This window comes from Triturus cristatus, chromosome 4_2 (genome assembly GCF_964204655.1).
Source record: "Triturus cristatus chromosome 4_2, aTriCri1.1, whole genome shotgun sequence".
In the NCBI taxonomy this organism is placed as follows: Eukaryota; Metazoa; Chordata; class Amphibia; order Caudata; family Salamandridae; genus Triturus; species Triturus cristatus.
The window spans coordinates 131494951-131515820 of record NC_140586.1 but is presented as its reverse complement, the minus strand read 5'-3'; the positions used below and the strand labels follow the sequence as shown (position 1 = coordinate 131515820).

The window sequence follows — 20870 nt, the reverse complement described above, 5'->3', positions numbered from 1 at the left end:
ACTGCTTTAGCAGTAACAGATGTTCTTGTGACATTGGACGGTGTTTGGGTGGTATGGTTGGGGGGGTAGATGTTAGTTCGAGACAGTAGCCTGATTGAGTTATTTGGTGCACCCACCTGTTTGAAGTGATGTTTGCCCAGGCAGGGAGGAATTGGTGGAGTCTTCCCCCGACTGGAGTGGAATGGTCTTGGGGAAGTGGATGGTAGTCATGGGGTGGGGGTGGAGGCAGAGCGGGAGTTGTTGTTTTTGCCTCTGTCTTTGCTGTTGTTCCCCCTGTAACCACCCCTTTGGTAACCTCTAGTAAAGGTGAATTGGGTGGGAGCCTTGTAAGAGGTGGAGGAGCTATCAGAGGAGTAGCCTCTATGGGTGCTTGTGATACGTCCACATTGGGGCCAAATAGGTGTTGCTCATCAAAAGGCTGATTGAGTATAGAACTCTGGACTTCGGGTTTAAAACCTGATATGCGTAACCAGGCATACCTGCGCAAAAGGACACTGGTGTTTACTGCCCTTGAGGCGGTATCTGCTACATCTAGGGCACAACGGATGGAGGTGTTAGTGATGGTTTTACTCTCCTGTATGAGTTCATTGGCCCTGTTTTTATACCTGTCAGGGAGTTGCTGCATTGTAGACTCAAGCTCATCATAATGTGCCCTGTCATACCTGGCTAACAGCGCATGGGTATTAGCAAGGCGCCAAATGTTTGCTGCCTGTGACGCTGTGCGTTTGTCAGAGGCGTCGAGGAGTTTTGATTCCTTATCTGGTGGTAGTGCGTCACCTGATGTTTGGGAATTTGCTCTCTTCCTTGCATTAAAGACTACTAAGGAGTCTAGTGGTGCGGGGCCTTTAATGTATACTGTATCAGTAGGAGCAGCCTTATACTTTTTTTCTATTCTTGGGTTGATGACTCGAGCTCTGACTGGGTCTTTAAAGATCTCTGGTGCATGCTTAATGACCCCTTTAAGCATGGGCAGAATTGAGGTGGACCTTTGTGTGGTATCGAAGGTGTCCATAAGAAAATCTTCCTCTACTGGGTCTGTATGAAGGGCAACCCCGTGGTATTGGGCAGCTCTGTGAAGGAGCTGGTTGAAGCTGATATTGTCCTCTGGAGAAGAAGGCCTGGAGGGATAGATGTCATCTTGTGGGGTGTAATGGACGTCTGGGACACTGTAATCATTCCAGGGGTCCGGGGAGCCAGTAGGGGTAGGGTCCCCAAGGGGTTGATCGTCCGCACCTCCCCCTGCATCATCTGAGGTGTTGTCATCATCATCATCTACTGGGGTAGGTGATGGTGTAGGAGAAGGAGGAGGAGGAGGAGGAAGAGGAGAAGGGATCCTTAATGGAGAGGTAGCAAAGTCTCTCTTTTTCGGTGGTGGTGCAGGGGGAAGGCGTTTCCAGGGGTCTTTTCTTGAAGCTAAGCATTAAATGACCAGTCTTAGGATCCTTCACAAGAGTCTTTTGGGTAAGATCTGGCCAAAACAGTTTGTCTGTGGGAGGCAGATCCTTCGGAGTCGAGGGCTTCGGTGCAGTAAGCTTTTTCGGTGTCGACTCGGTAGCAGTTCTAGGTTTGGAACCATGTAGTTTTGCAGTGTCTTTATCCGATGGAAACGGTTGTTGTTTTTTCGGTTCCGAGGTCTTTGGCTTCAAAGAATCGGGGCCTTTTGGTGGGCGCTTTTTAGTCGGCTCCGAGGGTGTTGTCAGTGCCGAGGAACCGGTGCTAGCCTTCAACGCCGAGTGCTTTGATGTCGAAACAGCGGTCGGCGTGGATGAGGACGAGGATGTTTTCTTCTTCGGTGCCTGAGTATGTTTTTCGACACCGAGGGTAGGCTGACTCGAGCCCGAGTCACCTAAAGGCTTAATAGGCTTCTTTAGCGGGCCCGAAGGCGGGACATGGGAAGCAGTGTCTCGGTGTGCACCTGGGTCCGAAGGTGAAGATGGTACCGAAGCCTTTTTTGATAGTGTCGAAGGGGGGTGTGGGTCGGGGTCGACGTCTGTACTCACGGCCCTTTGAGCTGGAGTGATGTCTTCGACGTCAGAATCATCTGCTTCGGAGGCACTGATGATGGCTTTTTCGACCCGACCCTGCTCCGGAACATCGACGCCCTCTTGAAAGATGTCATCTGGGATCGAAGATGACGAGCGCGCCATTGTTCTTCGAGCTCGTCGGTCCCGGTTTGTCTTCTTGGAGCGGAAAGAGGCGCAAGCTGGACAGTCTCTGGCCTAGTGCTCCGGTGAGAGGCAGAGGTTGCACACTTCATGTAGGTCGGTGTGGGGAAACTTCGACCCACATCGAGGACACTTTTTGAATGGCGTCCTTTCCATGAGCCGGAGATGAGGCCCGGGTAGGCCCTAAGGCCTTCGTCGACGACCGGAATCGAAGACTTCGAAGTTGAAGGGTCGCATGGATTGGAAAACACGATCAAAACAATACCGTCGAGAAGGGAAGGATTGCGTGTCGAAAGAGAAAACCGTTAACGGTTCCGAACTGGAACGCGAGAACACATCCGAGCCCGATGGTGGAAAAAAAACAATCTGAGGATGGAGCCGATGCCCATGCGCACTATGATCCAAAGGAGGAGTCACATACCTTGTGACTTCCAAAAGACTTTCCAAGACAAAAACAAGTGCAAACATCCGGGCCCAACACCAGATGGCGATCTATGCATAGTGTGTAATCTGCAGCTCATATGCCTCGAACCACATATTTCTAGGACACTGAAGCCATTTTATTTGGTGCTATACAGTTGCTTATTTTCTCCACTGTGGAATAAGCATAGCCTTGCACTTAGAATTGGCAACACAAAGCAAGAATTTTAGGAATTTAGAATGTTTTGAATTTTAGAAAATAGTGGAATCAGCCGATATCTGAACCTTCAGTATGAGGTCCAGGCACCTGCTCATTAGTTAGTATTAGTTAGATGCATTCTCGAACGCATGCCCTAGTTTCCATTCACTTGTATAATTTAAAAACCGTATAATTACTATATTTTATATGCATTGTTTTTAGCATTATACGCTTAAAGTGATTTAGGCTGAAAGCTGTGGTCCATTGAAGTGGCGTTTGACTCACTTTATTTTGCATGCGCACTGGCTATTTTTGCATTAAATGAATGTTAAACTTTATAGGCTATCCCAAGAGTTGTGTTTTTCTTTTAACAATAGGAAGGAGACAAGTGGTGTAAGAGGAGTATGTGAACAATACATAAAGTAGTCTGTGCTTGTAAAGAAGTTTATTGAGCAGGACTGTTTTTTTTAAGGGAGAAGAGAACAGAAAGCAGCTTGTATCAAATGTCAAAACAGAAAGTAGACTGGTTTTCTGAGGAAGGAGAGTAGCTTGAGGCGAAGGTCAGCACAGGAAGTCGCCTGGATTTGTAAGGAAGGTGAGTGACAAGAACAGATGGCCAGAACAGCACGTAGTATGATTTTGAATAAAAGGTCAATGAGCAGAGAAGGACTTAGTCTGGTGTTATAGAGAAAGTTCCTGAGCAGGACATAAAGCAGCTTGTTTTGAGTGGATGGTGACTGAGAAGAGCGGGTAGGGGGCTATTGAAGTGAGGAGGGAGAACAGATGGTCGGAGAATACTGGGCTGTCCAAAGTGTGCAGGGCAGAAGGATGCCCCAGTTGTGAAGAGGGCCTTGGAGAAGGAGAACCAAAAAGTCAAATTCTGATTTAAATTAAGCTGTTCCCTTTATGAAAAATGAAGTCCATTCTAAAAATACCTGAGACACTCTTAAAACAATTGGTCACTGGAACATTAAGAAGAGTAACTAACCATCTCTATGAGGAATCTTGAAACAGGCTTGAAAACAGATATTTCTTGGTAGCATCAGATGCAATGATCTTTGGTGAGATATTAAGTCCTATTCCATGTCCCTCATTCCTTTCCCTATTAAAATGTTCCTTTGCATACTTGGCAGATTTATTTCTCTGACACTTGTTAAAAATAGCACAGTCTCATCTCTCACCTGGTCCCAAGTGTCCAGCAGCATGACATCCATCTCATTGAGATCATCCTGGGTAAAGTCGCTAACTTCGCTAACAATGAAGCGTCCAGTCTTGTTGGAACATTCGAAGAGCCTGGGATGGAAGTCTGGTTCCTCCTGCTGGAGTCTGTAAGAAATAGCTGTTGTTTGAATCTAACCTAATGGCCTTGAAAGCAATCACTCTTGTAGGTCTTTTAGATACTGCATAGTTGGCACATGGTTTGTATCAATAAGTGCACATCTGCTGGAGACAGCCAAAAGACTACCTCCTACTTACCTTATAATTTGCTTGCACTTAAACAAGGAGCTACATAACATCCACAAATGACAAAGGATTTCAAAGAGAATACAGATTTACAGTGTATTTTTTTATAGCACAGTATTCACCATTTTCAAGGCTTCCGGGCACTTAAAATGTTTTGGATTTGTGTCATGGAGGTGTGTCCCAGCCGGGGTTGTATTGTGAGGTGATCTTATCTTTATTGTTCAGCCAAACTCACATATGCAACTGGTGGTCTCCGTGTTCAAATCATTGCAGGTTTTGTTTTTCTTCCTCTTTTGTTAGGTTCATTGATATCTTGTGTTAATGATGTTCTGATCTGGCACAAGCTAATAATTCTTGCTGTGCCCATGCACAGCTTCTCTGCCCAGGGTCGCTTGTCTGAAAGTTTGTGAGTTATCCCACCACATATTTTCACTGGGTGTGGGTTTGTTTCTTGCGATCTTCCACCAACTTCCAAAGATTTGATTGAGGTTTATGTGTGTTTATGGTGAATGGGTGCATGTGTTGTATTGTTCCACATTTATGTTGTTTTGTGATTGAGTGTCTTTGCCTGGGTGAAACAAATTTGCAGTTGTTCTTTTAATTTATGTCTGTATATTAATGTTCTTGTCATGTAGGTAGCTGACTTTTTGTTTAATCTGTTATGGTTTGTATTTGTATTTGTTTTTATTAAGCGCGACAGTCATCCCAAGGGATATCACGGCGCTAGGAAAGCGTTATCCTGAGATAAGAGTGGAGAATGTCTGGCCATCTGAGATCAGGGGGACCTAGACTAAATAGGGCTGCAAGTGTCAGTTATTATATCCTAGGGAAGAGCCATGTTTTCAACTTCTTCCTAAAAGACATATAATTGTCAGTGAGGGAAGTTCATTCCAATGAACGGCCGCCAGATTAGAGAATGAGCGGCCTCCTACTCTAACTTTCTTGATGCGTTTGATTTTGGCTAGAGCGTGATAGCAAGACCTCAGTTTTCATGTAAGGATGTAGAATTAAGTTTTGTCCTGCAGGATTCAGGGGCCACGCTTGTGTAGCGCTTTGTGTGCATTACACAGGAGCTTGAACTTGGCCCTTTGGCGCACAGACAGCCAATGGAGTTCCCTCAGACAGTCAGATGCCGTGCTATATTTGCTTTTATTGCAGACCAGCTTGCGGGCAGCATTCTGGATCACCTGCAGTCGGGAAAAGAAATACTCAGGCATGCTCACATAGAGCGCGTTCCCATAATCTTGTTTACTATAAAGTAATGCCTGGGTAATAGACTTTCTGCAGTTTAAGGGGATCCATGAGAAAAGTCTTCGTAGTAGCTTTAGCATGGCAAAACTTTTTACGCACATCGCTCAGTCTTGGTCTTGCATGGTTAATGCATTATCGATGAGTATTCACAGGCTTTTTGCAACTCGTTTGGGTTCCGGGGCAGCTCCTAGCGACAGGGGCCACCAGGTATCATCCCAGACTAGGTGAGCCCATACGAAAAGCAGGATCTCAGACTTCTCAGTGTTTAGTTTCATGCAGTGTTCTGTCATCCAAGTTGCCGTTCTTGAGAGACAGTTGATTAGGTTGTTTCTGGTATCCTCATGCTTTTCTTCAAAGGCAATTAGTAGCTGTATATCATCCGTGTAGGAGCAGATATTGAAGCCCAATTTTCTGCCGATCTTAGCTAAAGAGGAGACATGGGCATTGAAAAGGGAGGGGCTCATGAAGGCTCCCTAAAGGACACCGTAGTTGAACTGGAGGAGAAGGGGCCCATTTGAATTTTTTGTGTTTGGTTACGTAGGAAGGAGTTGAACCACTGAAGGGCTTTCGAATGTAGTACCTTTTCAGGTAAAATGCTCATCAAGTGGTCATGAGATACGGTATTGAATGCTGCTGTCAAGTCCAAGAGGTTCCCATATCATGAAGGTGTTGGTAGGAAAAAGAGAGACATGCTGGGGATTGTTTGAGACAGAGTAAGAGGTTGGTGAGGATGCTTGAAGTGATATCAACTAAGTTGCCTTTGGAGTGTTATTCCAGGTTTGATGGCTGGTAGAAAGCTGGAGGGAGTTCACAGTAAGAGGATCTTTTCAAAGTCTGTGCCTCCCTAGTGCTTCCTTGTAACCCTTGGTGTTTTCCTGTGCCTCCTGTTTCACCTCTTGTTTCCCTGTGTCTCTCAGACCTAAAGTGTCTTCTTACATTAGACTTTCCCTTTGCCTCATGTTATTTCATTGTATTCCTGTTTCTTCCCATGCCAGTGTCTCCACAGGCCAGTGTCTCCTCAGCATGTTCCCTTCTGTGTCTCCCTTCCCTTGTTGGGTTTCTCCAATGTCTGCCTGTGCGAGTGACAGACATCAGTGTTTTTCCTGCCTATATTGTTTCCTCAATGTTTTACAATGTCTCTTTGCACTCATGTCTCCCATATCTGAGATGCCTCCATGTTTGTATCTTCACAACACTGTGTCTTTGTGCATCCCTCATGGAATATGTCTCTCTCTGACCATGATACAAGATGCCATGTTTTCCTGTGTCTGTCTCCCTGCGTCCATATTCCACCATTATTTGACCCTTCATCTCTCCCAATTTATGTGCAAATGTAACACGTCTTCTTGTGGCTCTCTACACCTGTATATCCGCGGCAGCTTCCAATTACTTGTCAGCATATTGATATGTCTGCCTGTCCCCATTGACAAGTGTCCTGTTCCAGTTACATCACGTCAGTGTATTTTTATTTATGTCTTCCCATGTCTGTACCTTACGATATCTGCTTCTGCTTATGTTGCCTCCCCAAGTTCACAAAATCTGTGACTGCTCTAGTTGCTGCATGTACATATGTCATGCTCTCCATGTCACCAGATGTCCACATCGCCCCAGTGTTCTGTTTTTGTCACCCATGTCTGGGTATATATTTGTCCATGAGTTCTGATGACTGGGCTTTCCTACCACTGTCCTTCTGTCTCCCCTGTATCTTTGCCTCTTCCCATATCTGTACCTCCCTGTCCTAGTATTTACATGTGTCTCCCTTTACGTCTCTCCCTGTACCTTTGTTTCTCTATGTTTCTGCAATCTCTCCAAATGTCGCATTTACTGCATGTTTCCATATTAATCTCTCCCCATCTGGCATCCACATGGTCTTCATACTTCTGTTTCTTTCTGTGTTTGTGCACCTATCCAGGTCTTCCCTCAGTTTCCCCAATGTTGTCACTCCAGTGTCTGTGTCTCGCTATTATAATATGAATGTGGTTAGAGTATCTGCCTGTGCATGAAGGGAAGGGCTACCTATGCTGAGGGGCCCTACATAAATGTAGCCCCAAGATGGTGCGTTTCCAATGGCAGCTTTTTGGGGGTATTGAACTAATTAAGATTTACGCCCTTTTCCTTTCCATGTGCGTGCTACTGCTGCTACCCTGTTTCCCATTCATGTGAAGGCTAGGCCCTGAAGTATTGAGTGTCTGTGGGGGGTGGTGTGGAGGGTTTGATCTACTAACGCTACAGAGAGCAGTGAGAAACCTATTATCGAAAATACAGTGGTTTATTCATGCTGTGGCATGTCAATTTGAGGTTGCCCAAAGATGATTGGCTTAAGTTCTGCCTGGAGAGAATCCACTAACACTGGGTGTAAAAGGTCTCCATCAACCTGAACTCTGTGACATTGCAAGTATTATGGGATGCCTCATCACCATGGGACTGATCACCATATAAATAAAAGTGCACTTGTTTTGGTTGGCTTCCTTACATTTATCAATTGAAGCTCAACTGTGGAGTTGCTGATTCTCTGACCCCCCCGCCCCCCCCACCCCTCTCCAACTGATACAGCTCTGGGCTGGATGTTGGAGTGTGAGATATTAGTTAACATTTTATTTCTGTGTACGTCTATTTGCACCAGCAAAGGAGAAGGACTGATCCAGAGTCAGGACTCCATGTTGCTGCTCTACTTTGAAGAGCATTATATGTTCTTAGAAAGATGAAAGAAGCCAGCTGATTCAGTGAAGCTATGAAGTTAGATAATCAAGATGGCAGAAAACCATGTTGTTAGACTTGGCACCTTCTGCAGGGTCATCCCCAAACATTTGCCTTCACCCTCCTGTTTCCTGAACCCATTTGTGTGGCTTTTAGGACCCTGCACACTTTACCACTGCTAACCAGTGCTAAAGTGCTTGTGCTCTCTCATTAAAAAAAGGTAGAATTGGCTTAAACCCAATTGGCCTATTAATTTATGTGTAAGTCCTAGGGGTATCACATATTCCCAGGCCCTGTAAATTATATGCTACTAGTAGACCTGCAGCACTGATTGTGCCACCGACTTAAGTAAACCTTTAACATGGTCCAGGCCTGCCATTGCATCCTGTGTGTGCAGTTTTAAACTGCCATTTCAACCAAGCTCAAACTTTCCTTTTTAATACATATGTCACCTCTAGGGTAGGCCATACACAGCCCACAGGGCAGGGTGCAGTACATTAAAACATTTGGACATATATCCATTTACATTTTACATGTCCTTGTAGTGAAGAGCTCCTAAATTTGTTTTTCACTACTGTACGGCCTACCTCTCCGATAGGATAACATTGTGTTACCTTATTACATTTAATAAGTGATAACTTTCAACCGGGAGCAGGTGGACTGGCCGCGTTTTTTGTCTAAAGAACTATAATTAAGTCCTTTTTATTTGTGAAGCCAGATTTTTTTGTCACAATTCTGTAAATGCCCCTTTTAGAAAGTTGGCATTTCCTTGTCCTAACAATTTGGTGTGTGAAGCCTGATCCTGAGTCACATGACTAGGTGTAGCTGGCAGTTGGTCTTTGTGTATTGCTCCCGGACAGTGAGACAAAGGGAAGCTAGGTGTTGGCAGGATGGACCACTCTGAGATAACAAGGGGGAGGACATGTCCACTACCACACTTGCACATCACAAAGGCTCTGCCTGAAAACTCCCACACAGGGTTTGTCACTAGTCTTTTGTGACCCCAGACAAGCTGGGGCCAGGCCGGAGAGGAAGGGGATACCTAACACCCCAGGGGAGTGGAAACCTATTCAAGCTTCTTCAACTTAAAGTGAGCACCAGGTATAAATATTGGACCCTGAGACCTAACTCTTCAGTATATTTCTGGACCTGTGGAAGACTCTGCCAGAAAGAAGGACTGCTGTTCTGCTGAAAGGACTGACACTGTGCTAGAATGCTGCCCCACTTTGCTCACCTGCTACCCTTTTGCCAGAGTGAGAAGGGCTAGACCTGCACCTATTGAACCCAGGACCCGAGTGACTCCAAGGGCTAGCTGGCTGGCTCCTGACTAGAGCCTCATGGATAGAATTCTTCAACCACCTTGACCAGCAGCTGGACTGGCCATCTGTGAGTCCTACCTTGCCAAGAGGGCTGGACCGGCCGTAGCGGGCACCGGACGTTTCCCCAGTGGGCCGCCAGGGTGGGGGGGCGGTATTGGAACCCCTGGGGGGGGCTGTTTTTGTTACCGGGGCCGGGTTTTGCAGTTTTGCAGCATTGCTGCAATATTGGCCCCCTGCAACAAAAGCGGCACAAAGCTTTCCACTAGCCCCCTCCCAGGGCGGGCCAAGCTCTTTGCCAGAGTCGGTTTCAGTTCCCAGTCCGGCCCTGCCTGCCAAGTGGTGCCACCCCAGTCCTGGAACCTTGAAGTGGGGCTCAAGATGCTCTAAAAGCCCATCTGTGGGCCCAGCAGAACCGACATCTCTCTGCTGGATAGCTCAACCACAAACAGAATCAATGCATCACATCTGCTATGTAGACATTCCCGACACATGGACTTTGCATTGCCTTCGCAACCCGCAGCTTCTTTGGAACTGCCAATGTGTGATGCATGGCCAAAGTAGGCCCTTGCATCACATGCGCCCTCGACAGCCTCCTCAACAGTGATGCAGTACCTCGTATCGCAGCCATGAAGCTCCTCAGAACCAACACTGCGTGACACATCTTCTCGGCTGAACGACGTATCGGTGTGTGACTCCACAACCAGACTACTCTAGTACTCTAGTTCAGCGGTTTGGACTGGGTCCCTGAAGACGGCCAACGCTCCGTTGTGGTCGGCCTGAACTAGGGACTTTTTCCCAGTCTAGAGTGACCAGTTATCCACTGCTGGCGCTTTTATGCTTTTTGACACTGTATTCACTGAAATCTTTAAAATTGCATTTCTCCGGTTCTACTGATTGGAGTGTTGTCATTTTGGTCTTGTTTTATCTCTTAAATTATACCCTGTTTTCTAATTTGGTGTGTAATTTTGCTTGTGTTGTGTTTTCACTTTATTACTGTTTGCAGTGCTGCATGAATACTTTACACATTGCCGCTAAGGTTGACTGCTCTGTGCCAAGCTACCAGAGGGTTGAGAACAGGTTAATTTGGGGTTTGCTTGTAACTTCACCCTGATAAGGTGTATGGTTACTGCTTGAGTAGGGCTTCACCCCCTCCACCCCCCTTAATCAGTAACCTAATTTTTCTTATACATGTCCAATTCAAATACTAATACTGTTGGATTACACAACTATAGAGGCCTTAGCTTCCAAAAGTAAATACCAAAAAGACATAGACAGCTTGAACCAGCTCTCTTCTTGACAGATGTGTAACTCGCTGAACTTGACTTCATTTAACTACTAGTCACCAGCACCTGTACACACATCTGACTTTGCTCAAATGCTTTCTTCATGCAACCACACACAGTCTTAATTGACTGGGAAGTACAGCAAAATTACCTCAACCCTCTAGGAGGTTCATTGGCTGCACCAGTCTCCCATGTTACATGCAAGATCTGTCGTGTCACCTTCAAATGTGAGAACTCCAACATGCTGCCAGGCAGGCAAAGTAATGTATTCAACAAAGCCAGTCTCAGGCTTGAGACCAAAAGACATACGAAGTCAAAGAACAGCCCACCACTGATATACACCCAGTATTTAGAACAGAGATCTGTGAAGCTGCATCAATCCTCCAGTTGGGTAAAAAGTTATAGATAAACTGTAGGAGGCTGGCTTAGTATATGGTGCACATTTATGTAAGTGTAGCACCCTACACTAATCCAGACAACCCTTATGGGGATTTTAGTGGTCTTAGACAACCTTAGAAAGCTCTTTAAGTGGTAGCTGTGGAGAGCAGCCGTCAGGCTTAGTCCAGAAGGAGTGTAAAGCAGCTTGTTTTACCAGTACTTAATGTTATGGTGTAGGTTAAGTGAAAAAGAACCACACAGTGTAGTTATAAAAATATGTATTTATTATAAACACTCACAACCACATTGCAATATCTCCTACCCGGAGATATAACCACAATACACACAATACTTTGATAATAGAACACAAAAGTAGCACAAATACGCAGTGGTCTCTAGGGGGAGACCAAACCATATACTAAAATAGTGGAATGCGAACCGCAACTTAAGTCGGGACTGGACCCAGAAGATGTAGAAGAGCCTGAGACCCATGAAACCACCCATGGTAAGTACGCAGGAACCCCACGGAGGCCGTGTGCAGAGTGGGAACACGACCACGTGCTCAATACAAGTTAATGGGTAAGTCGCAGTTGCAGTTTTAAAGAAGGAGGACCCTTCCCAACGGACCCTTAAGAAACCCAATGTAAGATGGAAGGTTGGAGAGTCACCACACCCATGGATACCCCAGGAAACAGGATACCTACACCAGGGAAGTTGGGTGCATAGGTGCGAAGTGACGTCGGAAACCACCGTAGAACACAATGGAGGACTTCCGTGAAGAAGCCGTTGGCAAAGAATGCGAAAGAGTCCGGTGGGATCTAAAGGTGGATTCAGGATGAGAGGTACCTCCAAGCAGAGGGGACAGGGTTTATGCCACCGATGTCGTAGATGAAGGAGAGTTGACAGTGCCCTTGAAGTTGCAGCTGTGCATATCAGGTGATGCTGTGGAAGACCAGGAGCCGTTTATGAGCTGTCCCACGTTGGAAGTCAGAAGCCAGGGGGTCGGTGTCCGTCTGGAGCACCAACAAGCCTTGGCAATGGGAACCAGCGTAGTATGCGGAAAAAGGAGGGGTGTCGGGACCAGCAAGGTCTAAGTGACTCACCACGAGCAGGTATATCAGAGCAAGCCCCAAGCAAATATGGGAGCCCACTGGAGCCAAAAAAGACTCTCAAGAGGACCCATGGGCTAAAGGCATTGGAGTCGCAAGACGACCTTGAGCAGCTGGCCAAAGGACCAAGGCCCACGGTGCAGAAGATGTGGTGCAGGGGACGATCTTGGTTGCAGGAGATGCTTGAGGCAGGAGCTTCTTGGAGCCTGAAGATCTCTGGTGAAGAGAGTCAACAAGCCTTGGCAATGGCAAGTCGACAAGGTGCACAGGAGAACTGCTCCAGCGGTTCGGAAGAGGGATACTGGCTTTAAAATTGCTGTTAAGACAGTGCAGGCCTCACTCCACTCTGCCTGCGACAGTGTGGAGCAATAGGTACTTTCTTCCACACCATATGGGATTGCCCTGCTATCAAAGTTTATTGGGGAATAGTTATGGATGCAATGGAATGAGTCGCCGGAGCCCCGGTCCCAGTGGACCCCAAACGATGTCTCCTGAACATATGGGATGCTACAGATCTTAACCGCAGGGCCTAAGATTGGCCAACACTGGGCATGACCATAGCAAAACGTAATGTCGCTAGGCTCTGGGGAGCACAAACTGTGCCAACATACGGAGAATGGTGTAATGACATGGACTGGGCCATGGTGGCTGAAAAAGCAGTGTATGTACACAGAGGCTGTCCCAAGAAAGGGGAGCGGGTGTGGGGAGGCTGGAATAGGTTTTTTGAAGCACTCTAGTTGTTACTCACTAGACTGTGGGGAAGGAAGCAATTCCTTTTGTTAATTTTACCCTCACACACTCTAGTAGTGTCATGCTTCATCATCGGGTCACCCCGACTCCTAAAGGTCAGGGTGGGCTCAACCGTATTAAAGGGAGCTCTTGGAAAAACGTATATGGCCAGGGGGTGTTAAAGATTAAAAATCCTCAGACATCTTTCTCTCCCCTTTGGCTTTCCATTGAACGTGCTTTATTGTTACCCTTCTCTTTAAAGGAAGTTCTAGCCTTTTCTGCCAAAACTCCTCTCACCTCCCTCCCCTTGTTTAAACATACTTGTTCCTTATTTTAACCTTTGACCCATCAAGTCTATTTCTAGGAGTCTCCTATGCGGCATAATTCCGTTATTACTATCAATAGCAGAACCATCCTTTGGAGATCCTGGAGATCAAGGGGCATAATTTGGGTTAAAAATCTCTTTGATGGCCTATCTCCTTGCTCCTTTCCCCAATTTCAGGCTACATTTCAGTGTCCCCGCTCCTTTCTACAGGAATTCACTGTTCTAATGGAGGTCATTCTTGACACTTACTACTCTCTTCCATCTTCCCCTCTTCCCTCTGTTCAAAATTCTCTTCTTAAGATTCTTCTTTTGCTACCCAAAGCTTCTCCTATTTATAAATATTTCTCAGCTCCTAATCCAGAACATGTTAAATCCAAATTGGAATTTTCATGGGAACCTGACCTGGGATGTTAATGGTCTATCCTCTTTTGGGACAAACTTTGGTCCCATTCTCTCAAAATCTCTTGTTCTGCTTCTCTCACTTAATCTTTGTTCTTCCTTTATCATAGACTTTATCTTACCCCTTCCTCTATAGCTAAATTCTCTCATTCGGCTGATACGAACTGTTGGACCTGTGGCTCTTCTACTGCTGACTTTCTACACCTTCTCTTCCTCTGCCCTTCGGTTTCTAATTTTTGGGGGGTAGTCTGGTCCTATATTTCTCGCTTGTTACATATTTCCATTCCTTATTCCATTCCTCTCCTTTTCTCTGGGAGTCTATCAGATTCCTTAGGTCTTCTTCTCCATAAGCATGGTCTTTTTGACCTTATGCTTGCTTTACCTTTCCAACACATCGTTCTCAACTGGCAAACACTTACAAAACTTTCTATCCAACACTGGTGGAATAGCCTTTGTCAATTTAATCGACTTGATATTGCTTTTGCCTCCTCCTGCAAACCATTGGTTAATAGAGATCTCTTTTGGTTACCTCTCGCTACTTATCTAGATAATCTAGTATTAGTAAATAATTCTTGTTTAAATGCTGAGAACTGTAAACCTCCTTGAATGTCTATTTTCTCTGATTCTTGTTTTGTACCTTTTATTGATCTATTGTGTATATTAATTTGATTGAGATTTTTTATTACGTCTTTGTAATATGCATATTCTCATTTATCAATTGGTAAAAGTTTCCACCTCCCCTCCTCCTTCCCTCCCCCTTCTCCCTCCCTCCCCTTATCACCTAATTTTTTTTAAATAGCTTTCTGTTCTGTTTTTTATACTAGCCATTCTCTAATATGTCTTTATTTTAATATGTTTTATTTTGTATTGCTGGTCTTCTGTCTTTCTTTGTTATTCAAATAAACCTTCTTAAACACAAAAGAAAAATCCTCAGACAGATCCCAGTATTCCTTTATTCATGGAACTGTCAGGGATATTAAAATAAAAAACTAGGGTGGTCATTTGGAGTTTTATGGTCCTATGACCCTAGTGCCAACATGTTTCAGTCCGTGATTAGCCAGTAAGGTCCAGGACTTTCTTTAGGGCAGAAATAGGGGATATCCTCCCTGTTTATTGCAGACAGAGATTCTCTTATCCACTTTTATTTTTATAAGGGCAGATAGCTGCTCCTTTTTAAATGTCGCAAGATTAATTATCTTGCTTTCATTATGATTCCTGACTCCATCTGAAACTAAGTGCGGAAGAGAGAGAAAGGAGATCATAACGCAACATTATTGGCACAGTTTCAACATTTCCCATTGGTGATATGCTCTTGTATACACCCATGCTTGTCATACAGGGAGGGTGTGTAGATGTCATCATTCATCATACCATCTTGGTATGTGTATCCAGGCCTATATATCAATGGAGCACTTTGCCTTGTGATATATATGGTGATGTGGCGATGAATATCACATGCTTTCACTATTTACGTTGCAGTGCATGTGTAGTCACTTTTGAATCCACTCCAGTGTCACTCACATCAAACCACACAGTATTAAAATGCAATCACCATGGTGTCACACTCTCACAAACATTTGAAGTATGTATCTCTCCCTTACCCCACTTTGGGAGAGTATACGCTTCACTGGGGACTTCAGAATATAAAGGGTAGCACTTTAGTCAAACTCTGTTCATTGTTGTGTGCCAATCGTAAAAACCATCAAGGGAGACACAAAGAGGAGAAAAGAAAGAAATCGGAATCACATTTGCCTTTAGTTATTTCTATCGGTATTCAACTGTCACATCATACTTGGTGTTAATTTAACGATCCGCTGGCATATGTATGCACAATTATGCTGAGGATATACAGTGGGTCGAGATTTAGACAGTAACCTACCCATGAATCTATAAGACACAAAGGTAGAAACATTTTCGCTAACTTCCTTCAGGTGGAAAGGTGTTACGAGGAAAAACAAAAAAGGTATACGCCTTCACTTAAAAAGCTATAAATAGTATATAACCTTGTTTTCCCCATGGTGGGATCCAAAGAGGTGTAAACAGATAGGTGGAATTAAAGCCTTAAGGATATCACACGTGTTATCCTCTACGCACTTGCACGCGAGCTCAGGCATTCCACTTGACTACAATACCCAGAATTTTGGAACGTTACGTAACAGGCACGTCCGTTCCCCGCGTCGGTGGTAAAGTAAGTAAAGTCCAGGTAAAGGGTTGAAGATGAAAGTGAAGGATTTGATCCCCTGAGACTCCAGCAACAGGAAACAAGCCCTTGGAGAAACTTAGGTTCTAGTATGTAGAGATCAGGTCCAGTCCTTCTCATTCCCACGCAAGAAGCAGCAGGCCAACAAAGCAAAGCATTTAAAAAAAGTGGCAGTCCCTCCTGACAGCACAGCAGTGCTTCTTCCTGGTAGAATGCCCGCAGTTCCAGAAGTGTTCTGAGTTCCTGGTGTTAGAGGTCCAGTACGTATACCCAGTTGGGCCTTTGGAGTTAGGGAGTCTCCAAAGACATGCATGGAAATACACAAGACCCTGCCTTTCCTGCCCTGGTTCCAGACTCACTAAAGGAGGGAATGTAACCCTTTGTGTGGGGACAGGACCCAGTCCTTTTGGGTGTAAAGTGTCAGCTCCTCCCTCCCATCCTGCTTAGGATGACCCATCAACATGTGAATGACTACTCAGTCACACCTACTTTCCTTTGTGTATGGCTGACTAGAGGGAATGCAGGAAGGCAGCTGTCACACACCCCAGACATGCATTCCGGAGACAGACAGAAGGCCCCAAATGGTTTAAGTAAGAAAATGTCAACTTTCTAAAAGTGGCATTTTCAGAGCTGTAACTTCAAAACCAACTTCACAGTAAGTTGTGTTTTTAAATTGTGAGTCCAGAGACACCAAATGTGGTTTTCCCATCTTTTCCCAATTGAAAACTACACTTATAAAATGTAATAAGGTAGTCCCAATATTATTCTCTGGGAGAGATATGCTTTGCAGTAGTAAAAACCGAATTTGAGTATTTTACTACCAGGACATGTAAAACATAAAAGGACATCTCCTACTTTTTAAATACACAGCACACTTATCCCTGGGCTATCCAGGGCTTACCTTAGAGGTGTCCTATATGTAATAAAAAGGAAGGTTTGGGCCTTGCAGGTAGGTTAACTTGCCAGGTCGAAATGGCAGTTTTAAAGTCCACACACAGGCTCTGCAGTGGCAGGCCTCAGACATATTTAAAGTGTTACTTAAGTGGGTGGCACACTCAGTGCTGCAGGCCCACTGGTAGCATTTAATGTACAGCCCCTGGGCACATGTAGTGCACTGTACTAGGGACTTATAAGTAAATTAAATATGCCACTTGAGGATATGTCAATTTTACCACATTTTAGGTAAACTGCACAAGCACTTAAGCACTGGTTAGCAGTGAAATAGTGCACAGATTCCTAAGGACCACAAAAAACGAATTCTGAAAAGCAGAAGGCAAAAGTCAGGAGAACACTTGCCAAGGATGCCAGGTCTAACAGGGACAATAAGTATGAAATCCACTATATTATTCGGCATCTTTAGCAAGATTATGGGACTAGAATTTATGTTTCCAACCAATATCGCCTTTTGACTTAAGAGGGATCATGAGTTATACTCCCTAGTTAGTACCGTTGCGCGGAGGGCGTGGAAGGTAGAGCCAGGCACTTCCGCCCTGCAGGGTTAGCGCTCTAGTTGCCGGGCGAGACCTGCTCCAAAGGTCGCGTGGTTTAGTGGCCGCGCTGCGGTGCAGGCGGACAGTGGCAGAGTCCCCCGACCCGTTTGCGGTACGGCCTGACAAGGTAACTTGAGCTTATTTTGGGGAGCGCAAGGCAGGCATTTTGTATCTTACCTGCTAGCGGAGGCCTGGGCTCAATTGCTGGTCCTTCCCACCTCGGTCCGACGCGGTAGTTAGTACCGTTGCGCGGAGGGCGTGGAAGGTAGAGGCAGGCACTTCTGCACTGCAGGGTTAGCGCTCTAGTTGCCGGGCGAGACCTGCTACAAAGATCACAAGGCAAGCCTGTCTGCGTCTGTCCGCGGCCGTCCGGGGCCCGGGGCCCGAGGCCCGGGTCCAGAAGCGCTGCTGGTTTTGGACAAGGACTGCACTATAGCTCTCAACAGCTACATGCGCTTTGCCCCATTCTTGGTGACCCTTGTAGGCACAGTATAACGGCAGGGAGTGGAAGCTGGGAATGCTGCCACTGCCCTTTTACGACGAACTCCCTGGTGAAGGACAAGGAGGCAGGTCAGCTACTCAGGCTTTCCTTAATAAATTGCAGGTCCCTGAGGAAACACAGAGTAAATATCTGCGACTACCTGCTAGATGCTAAGGCAGATGTGCTATTCCTCACCGAGACATGGTTAGATGAGGATTCAGCTCCTGAAATTCTCGAGGCCCTCCCTAGTGGCTATGGGATTACCAGATTGGATAGACCCTCCGGTAGGGGAGGGGGGATAGCGATTATCCATAAACACGCTGTCCAGTGTTCCCTTTATCCGGCAGACATCGTTGATAGCAACGCAGGTCTTTTCTCTATTACGACAGCTACCAACTACATCATTAACGGGCTTCTGGTTTATAGACCTCCTGGACCCTCTACACGGTTTGAACCTAGTTTGATTGAGCGCCTAATAAAACCAGCACTATGGTATGAGAAAGGACTAGTGTTGGGTGACATGAATCTTCATTTTGATGACGCATTCAACTCCGGGGCTCTAGAGATTCACCAGGAATTGGCAGCCTTACCGCTGATATTGAAATCAGAACTCCCCACTCATCAGTTGGGCCACTTACTTGACCCTATTTTTGCTAATTGGGGAGCTTTAGAAATGGAGCACCCGCTGCCTGTTTTATGGTCTGATCATTTTTTGATCTCTTTTAAGGCAAGGATGCCCTTACCGAATGTACAGGAGAAACTCGAGATCAATATAAAACAGGAAGTGGGCTGGTTTCTCACAAGGGAAATTTAACAGGGCCCTTTTACAGGGAGGGCTACCGGGCGGCTTAGATGTGGATTCTGCCTGTGAAGCCTTGGATAAGCGCATCACGGAGGCATTAGATAGCAATGCACCCTGGTCGTCTACAGCGTCAGGGAGAAGACAAAAATCAGCTCCCTGGTTTAGGGACGAACTAAGAACGGCTAAATCAGCATGTAAACGCCTGGAAAGGCGTGGAGAAGAGACTTTTCAGCCCAGGTAAAGAGCGAATATAAAGCCAGTCTTAAGAGCTATCATGCGCTTATTAGAAAGGCTCGGGCTACCTACTACAAGGAAAGGATTGAGACCGTGGAGAACTCGGCTAAAGAGCTGTTCATGGTTTATAAAGAGATATTCTCCCTGTCAAAAATTGCAGCACCCAATATAGGCTCAGTGGAGTCATGCGATCGGGTGGCTGATTTTTTTGCGGAGAAGATTTACTCTGCCTTCCCGGTTTCTGCATGAGTTGGGTGGGGGGTTGTTGACGAACCTGTCAACATTATGGAGACAAGACGCCTTACTAAATTTAACATTCCCCTACCCGATATCCTTAATAAGTTAGCTATCAGCATTAAGTCAGGCTCACCCAGAGATCCTGCATCCCCGAAGGTGCTAAGAGGCAGTATTGAGATTCTCGAGCCCTGCATAAGACACCTTTTAGAGCTCTCTTTCATCTCAGAAATAGTTCCAAAAAAATGGAAAGAGGCGGTTGTTCTCCCATTAAAAAAGAAGCCCCATGTTAGTATGGACAAATTAGATAATCTGCGCCCTATCTCACTGCTACCATACTTTGCTAAAGTTGCTGAGAAGGTAGTAAATATCCAACTTACGGCCCACATCAGCAAACACAATTTATTTCATCCTACTCAGTCTGGGTTTTGGGCTCTTTACTCTACAGAATCAGCTCTGCTTCTTTCTATGGAGACCATTCGGAAATATGTAGATGAGGGACAGACGGCGGCCTTAATCTTAATAGATCTAAGTGCCGCTCTCGACACTGTTGCTCATCATTCTCTGCTACAGTGTCTTAGAAAGGGAGGGGTGGCAGGTAGCGCTTTGAAATGGATGGAATCTTTTTTGTATGAGCGCAGTGTCCAGGTGGCGCAGGGATCCCACTATTCTAAAAACATCAAGTTGAAACAGGGGGTGCCACAGGGGTCCACCCTTAGTCCGACCCTGTTTAATCTCTACGTCACTCCTTTGGCGGAGATTACTGAAAAATTTGGGGTCAATGTCGTGTCCTATGCGGATGATACACAACTGGTGGTGTCCCTTACACAGGCACAAGAGAAGGCAGCATTCAATTTTGTGACCTGCCTTCCAGAACTGGCGTCTTGGATGGCGAATAACTGCCTTAAATTGAATGGCAATAAGACCAAGGTGCTTGTGATAGGGAAAGCATCATCAGTATGGTCGTTGGCATGGTGGCCACAGTCACTGGGACCCACCCCTACGCCTTGTGAACAGGTTAAGAACTTAGGGGTATGGCTGGACACCAAGTTCTCATTTGAGCATCATACCAGGCGTGTGGCAGGCACATGTTTTGGAGTACTGCGAGGTCTCCGGAAAACTTTATATGTGCTGCCTACGGCAGCCAGGAAAACCTTGGTTCATGCCCTGGTGACATCGCGTCTGGATTATGGGAACGTACTGTACCTGGGAGCGAATGTTAAATGCAAATAGAGACTCCAAAGTATCCAGAACGCAGCAGCACGCTTAGTCTTGATGCTACCAAAGATAGCCTATTCTAAGAAGGCCTTAGCCTCCCTTCATTGGATTCCGATCAGGGAGAGAGTTCTGTTCAAGGCTCTATGTGTTAGCCATTGGATCATACATAGGAAGGGCCCCACCTACCTGCATGACTTATTAACTCCCTATTCCCCGACTCGTCAATTAAGATCTAGTGGGACGGGGAAGGTGAGTATCCCTACCATCAGGAGAGCAAGGATGGGTGGACGCTCCTTTCGCTATCTGGCAGCTCAGCAGTGGAACAAACTCCCTCAGGGCCTCCGGTTGGAGGTCTCGGAGACTATTTTCCACAAAGAGCTGAAAACTCACCTTTTTCCCTATGTTTAGATTCTCCCCGCTACTGTCCAACTTTGTGGGTCCCCTTTGAGATGTGCTTTTCAGAATGTACCGTA

General features: G+C 45.8%; 1 protein-coding gene and 1 long non-coding RNA gene across 3 annotated transcripts in view; one reads left to right on the top strand and one right to left on the bottom strand.

The window, feature by feature from the left end:
* AVIL (advillin) overlaps positions 1–20870 on the bottom strand; it is a 289261-nt gene that overhangs the window by 79392 nt on the left and 188999 nt on the right. For both annotated transcript variants that reach the window (XM_085600802.1, XM_085600801.1), the window contains exon 16: positions 3966–4110. In XM_085600802.1, the coding sequence (XP_085456928.1) occupies positions 3966–4110 (145 nt within the window). The remainder of the gene's footprint in view (positions 1–3965; positions 4111–20870) is intronic.
* LOC146833159 (uncharacterized) overlaps positions 1–20870 on the top strand; it is a 111349-nt gene that overhangs the window by 54474 nt on the left and 36005 nt on the right. The window lies entirely within an intron of this gene.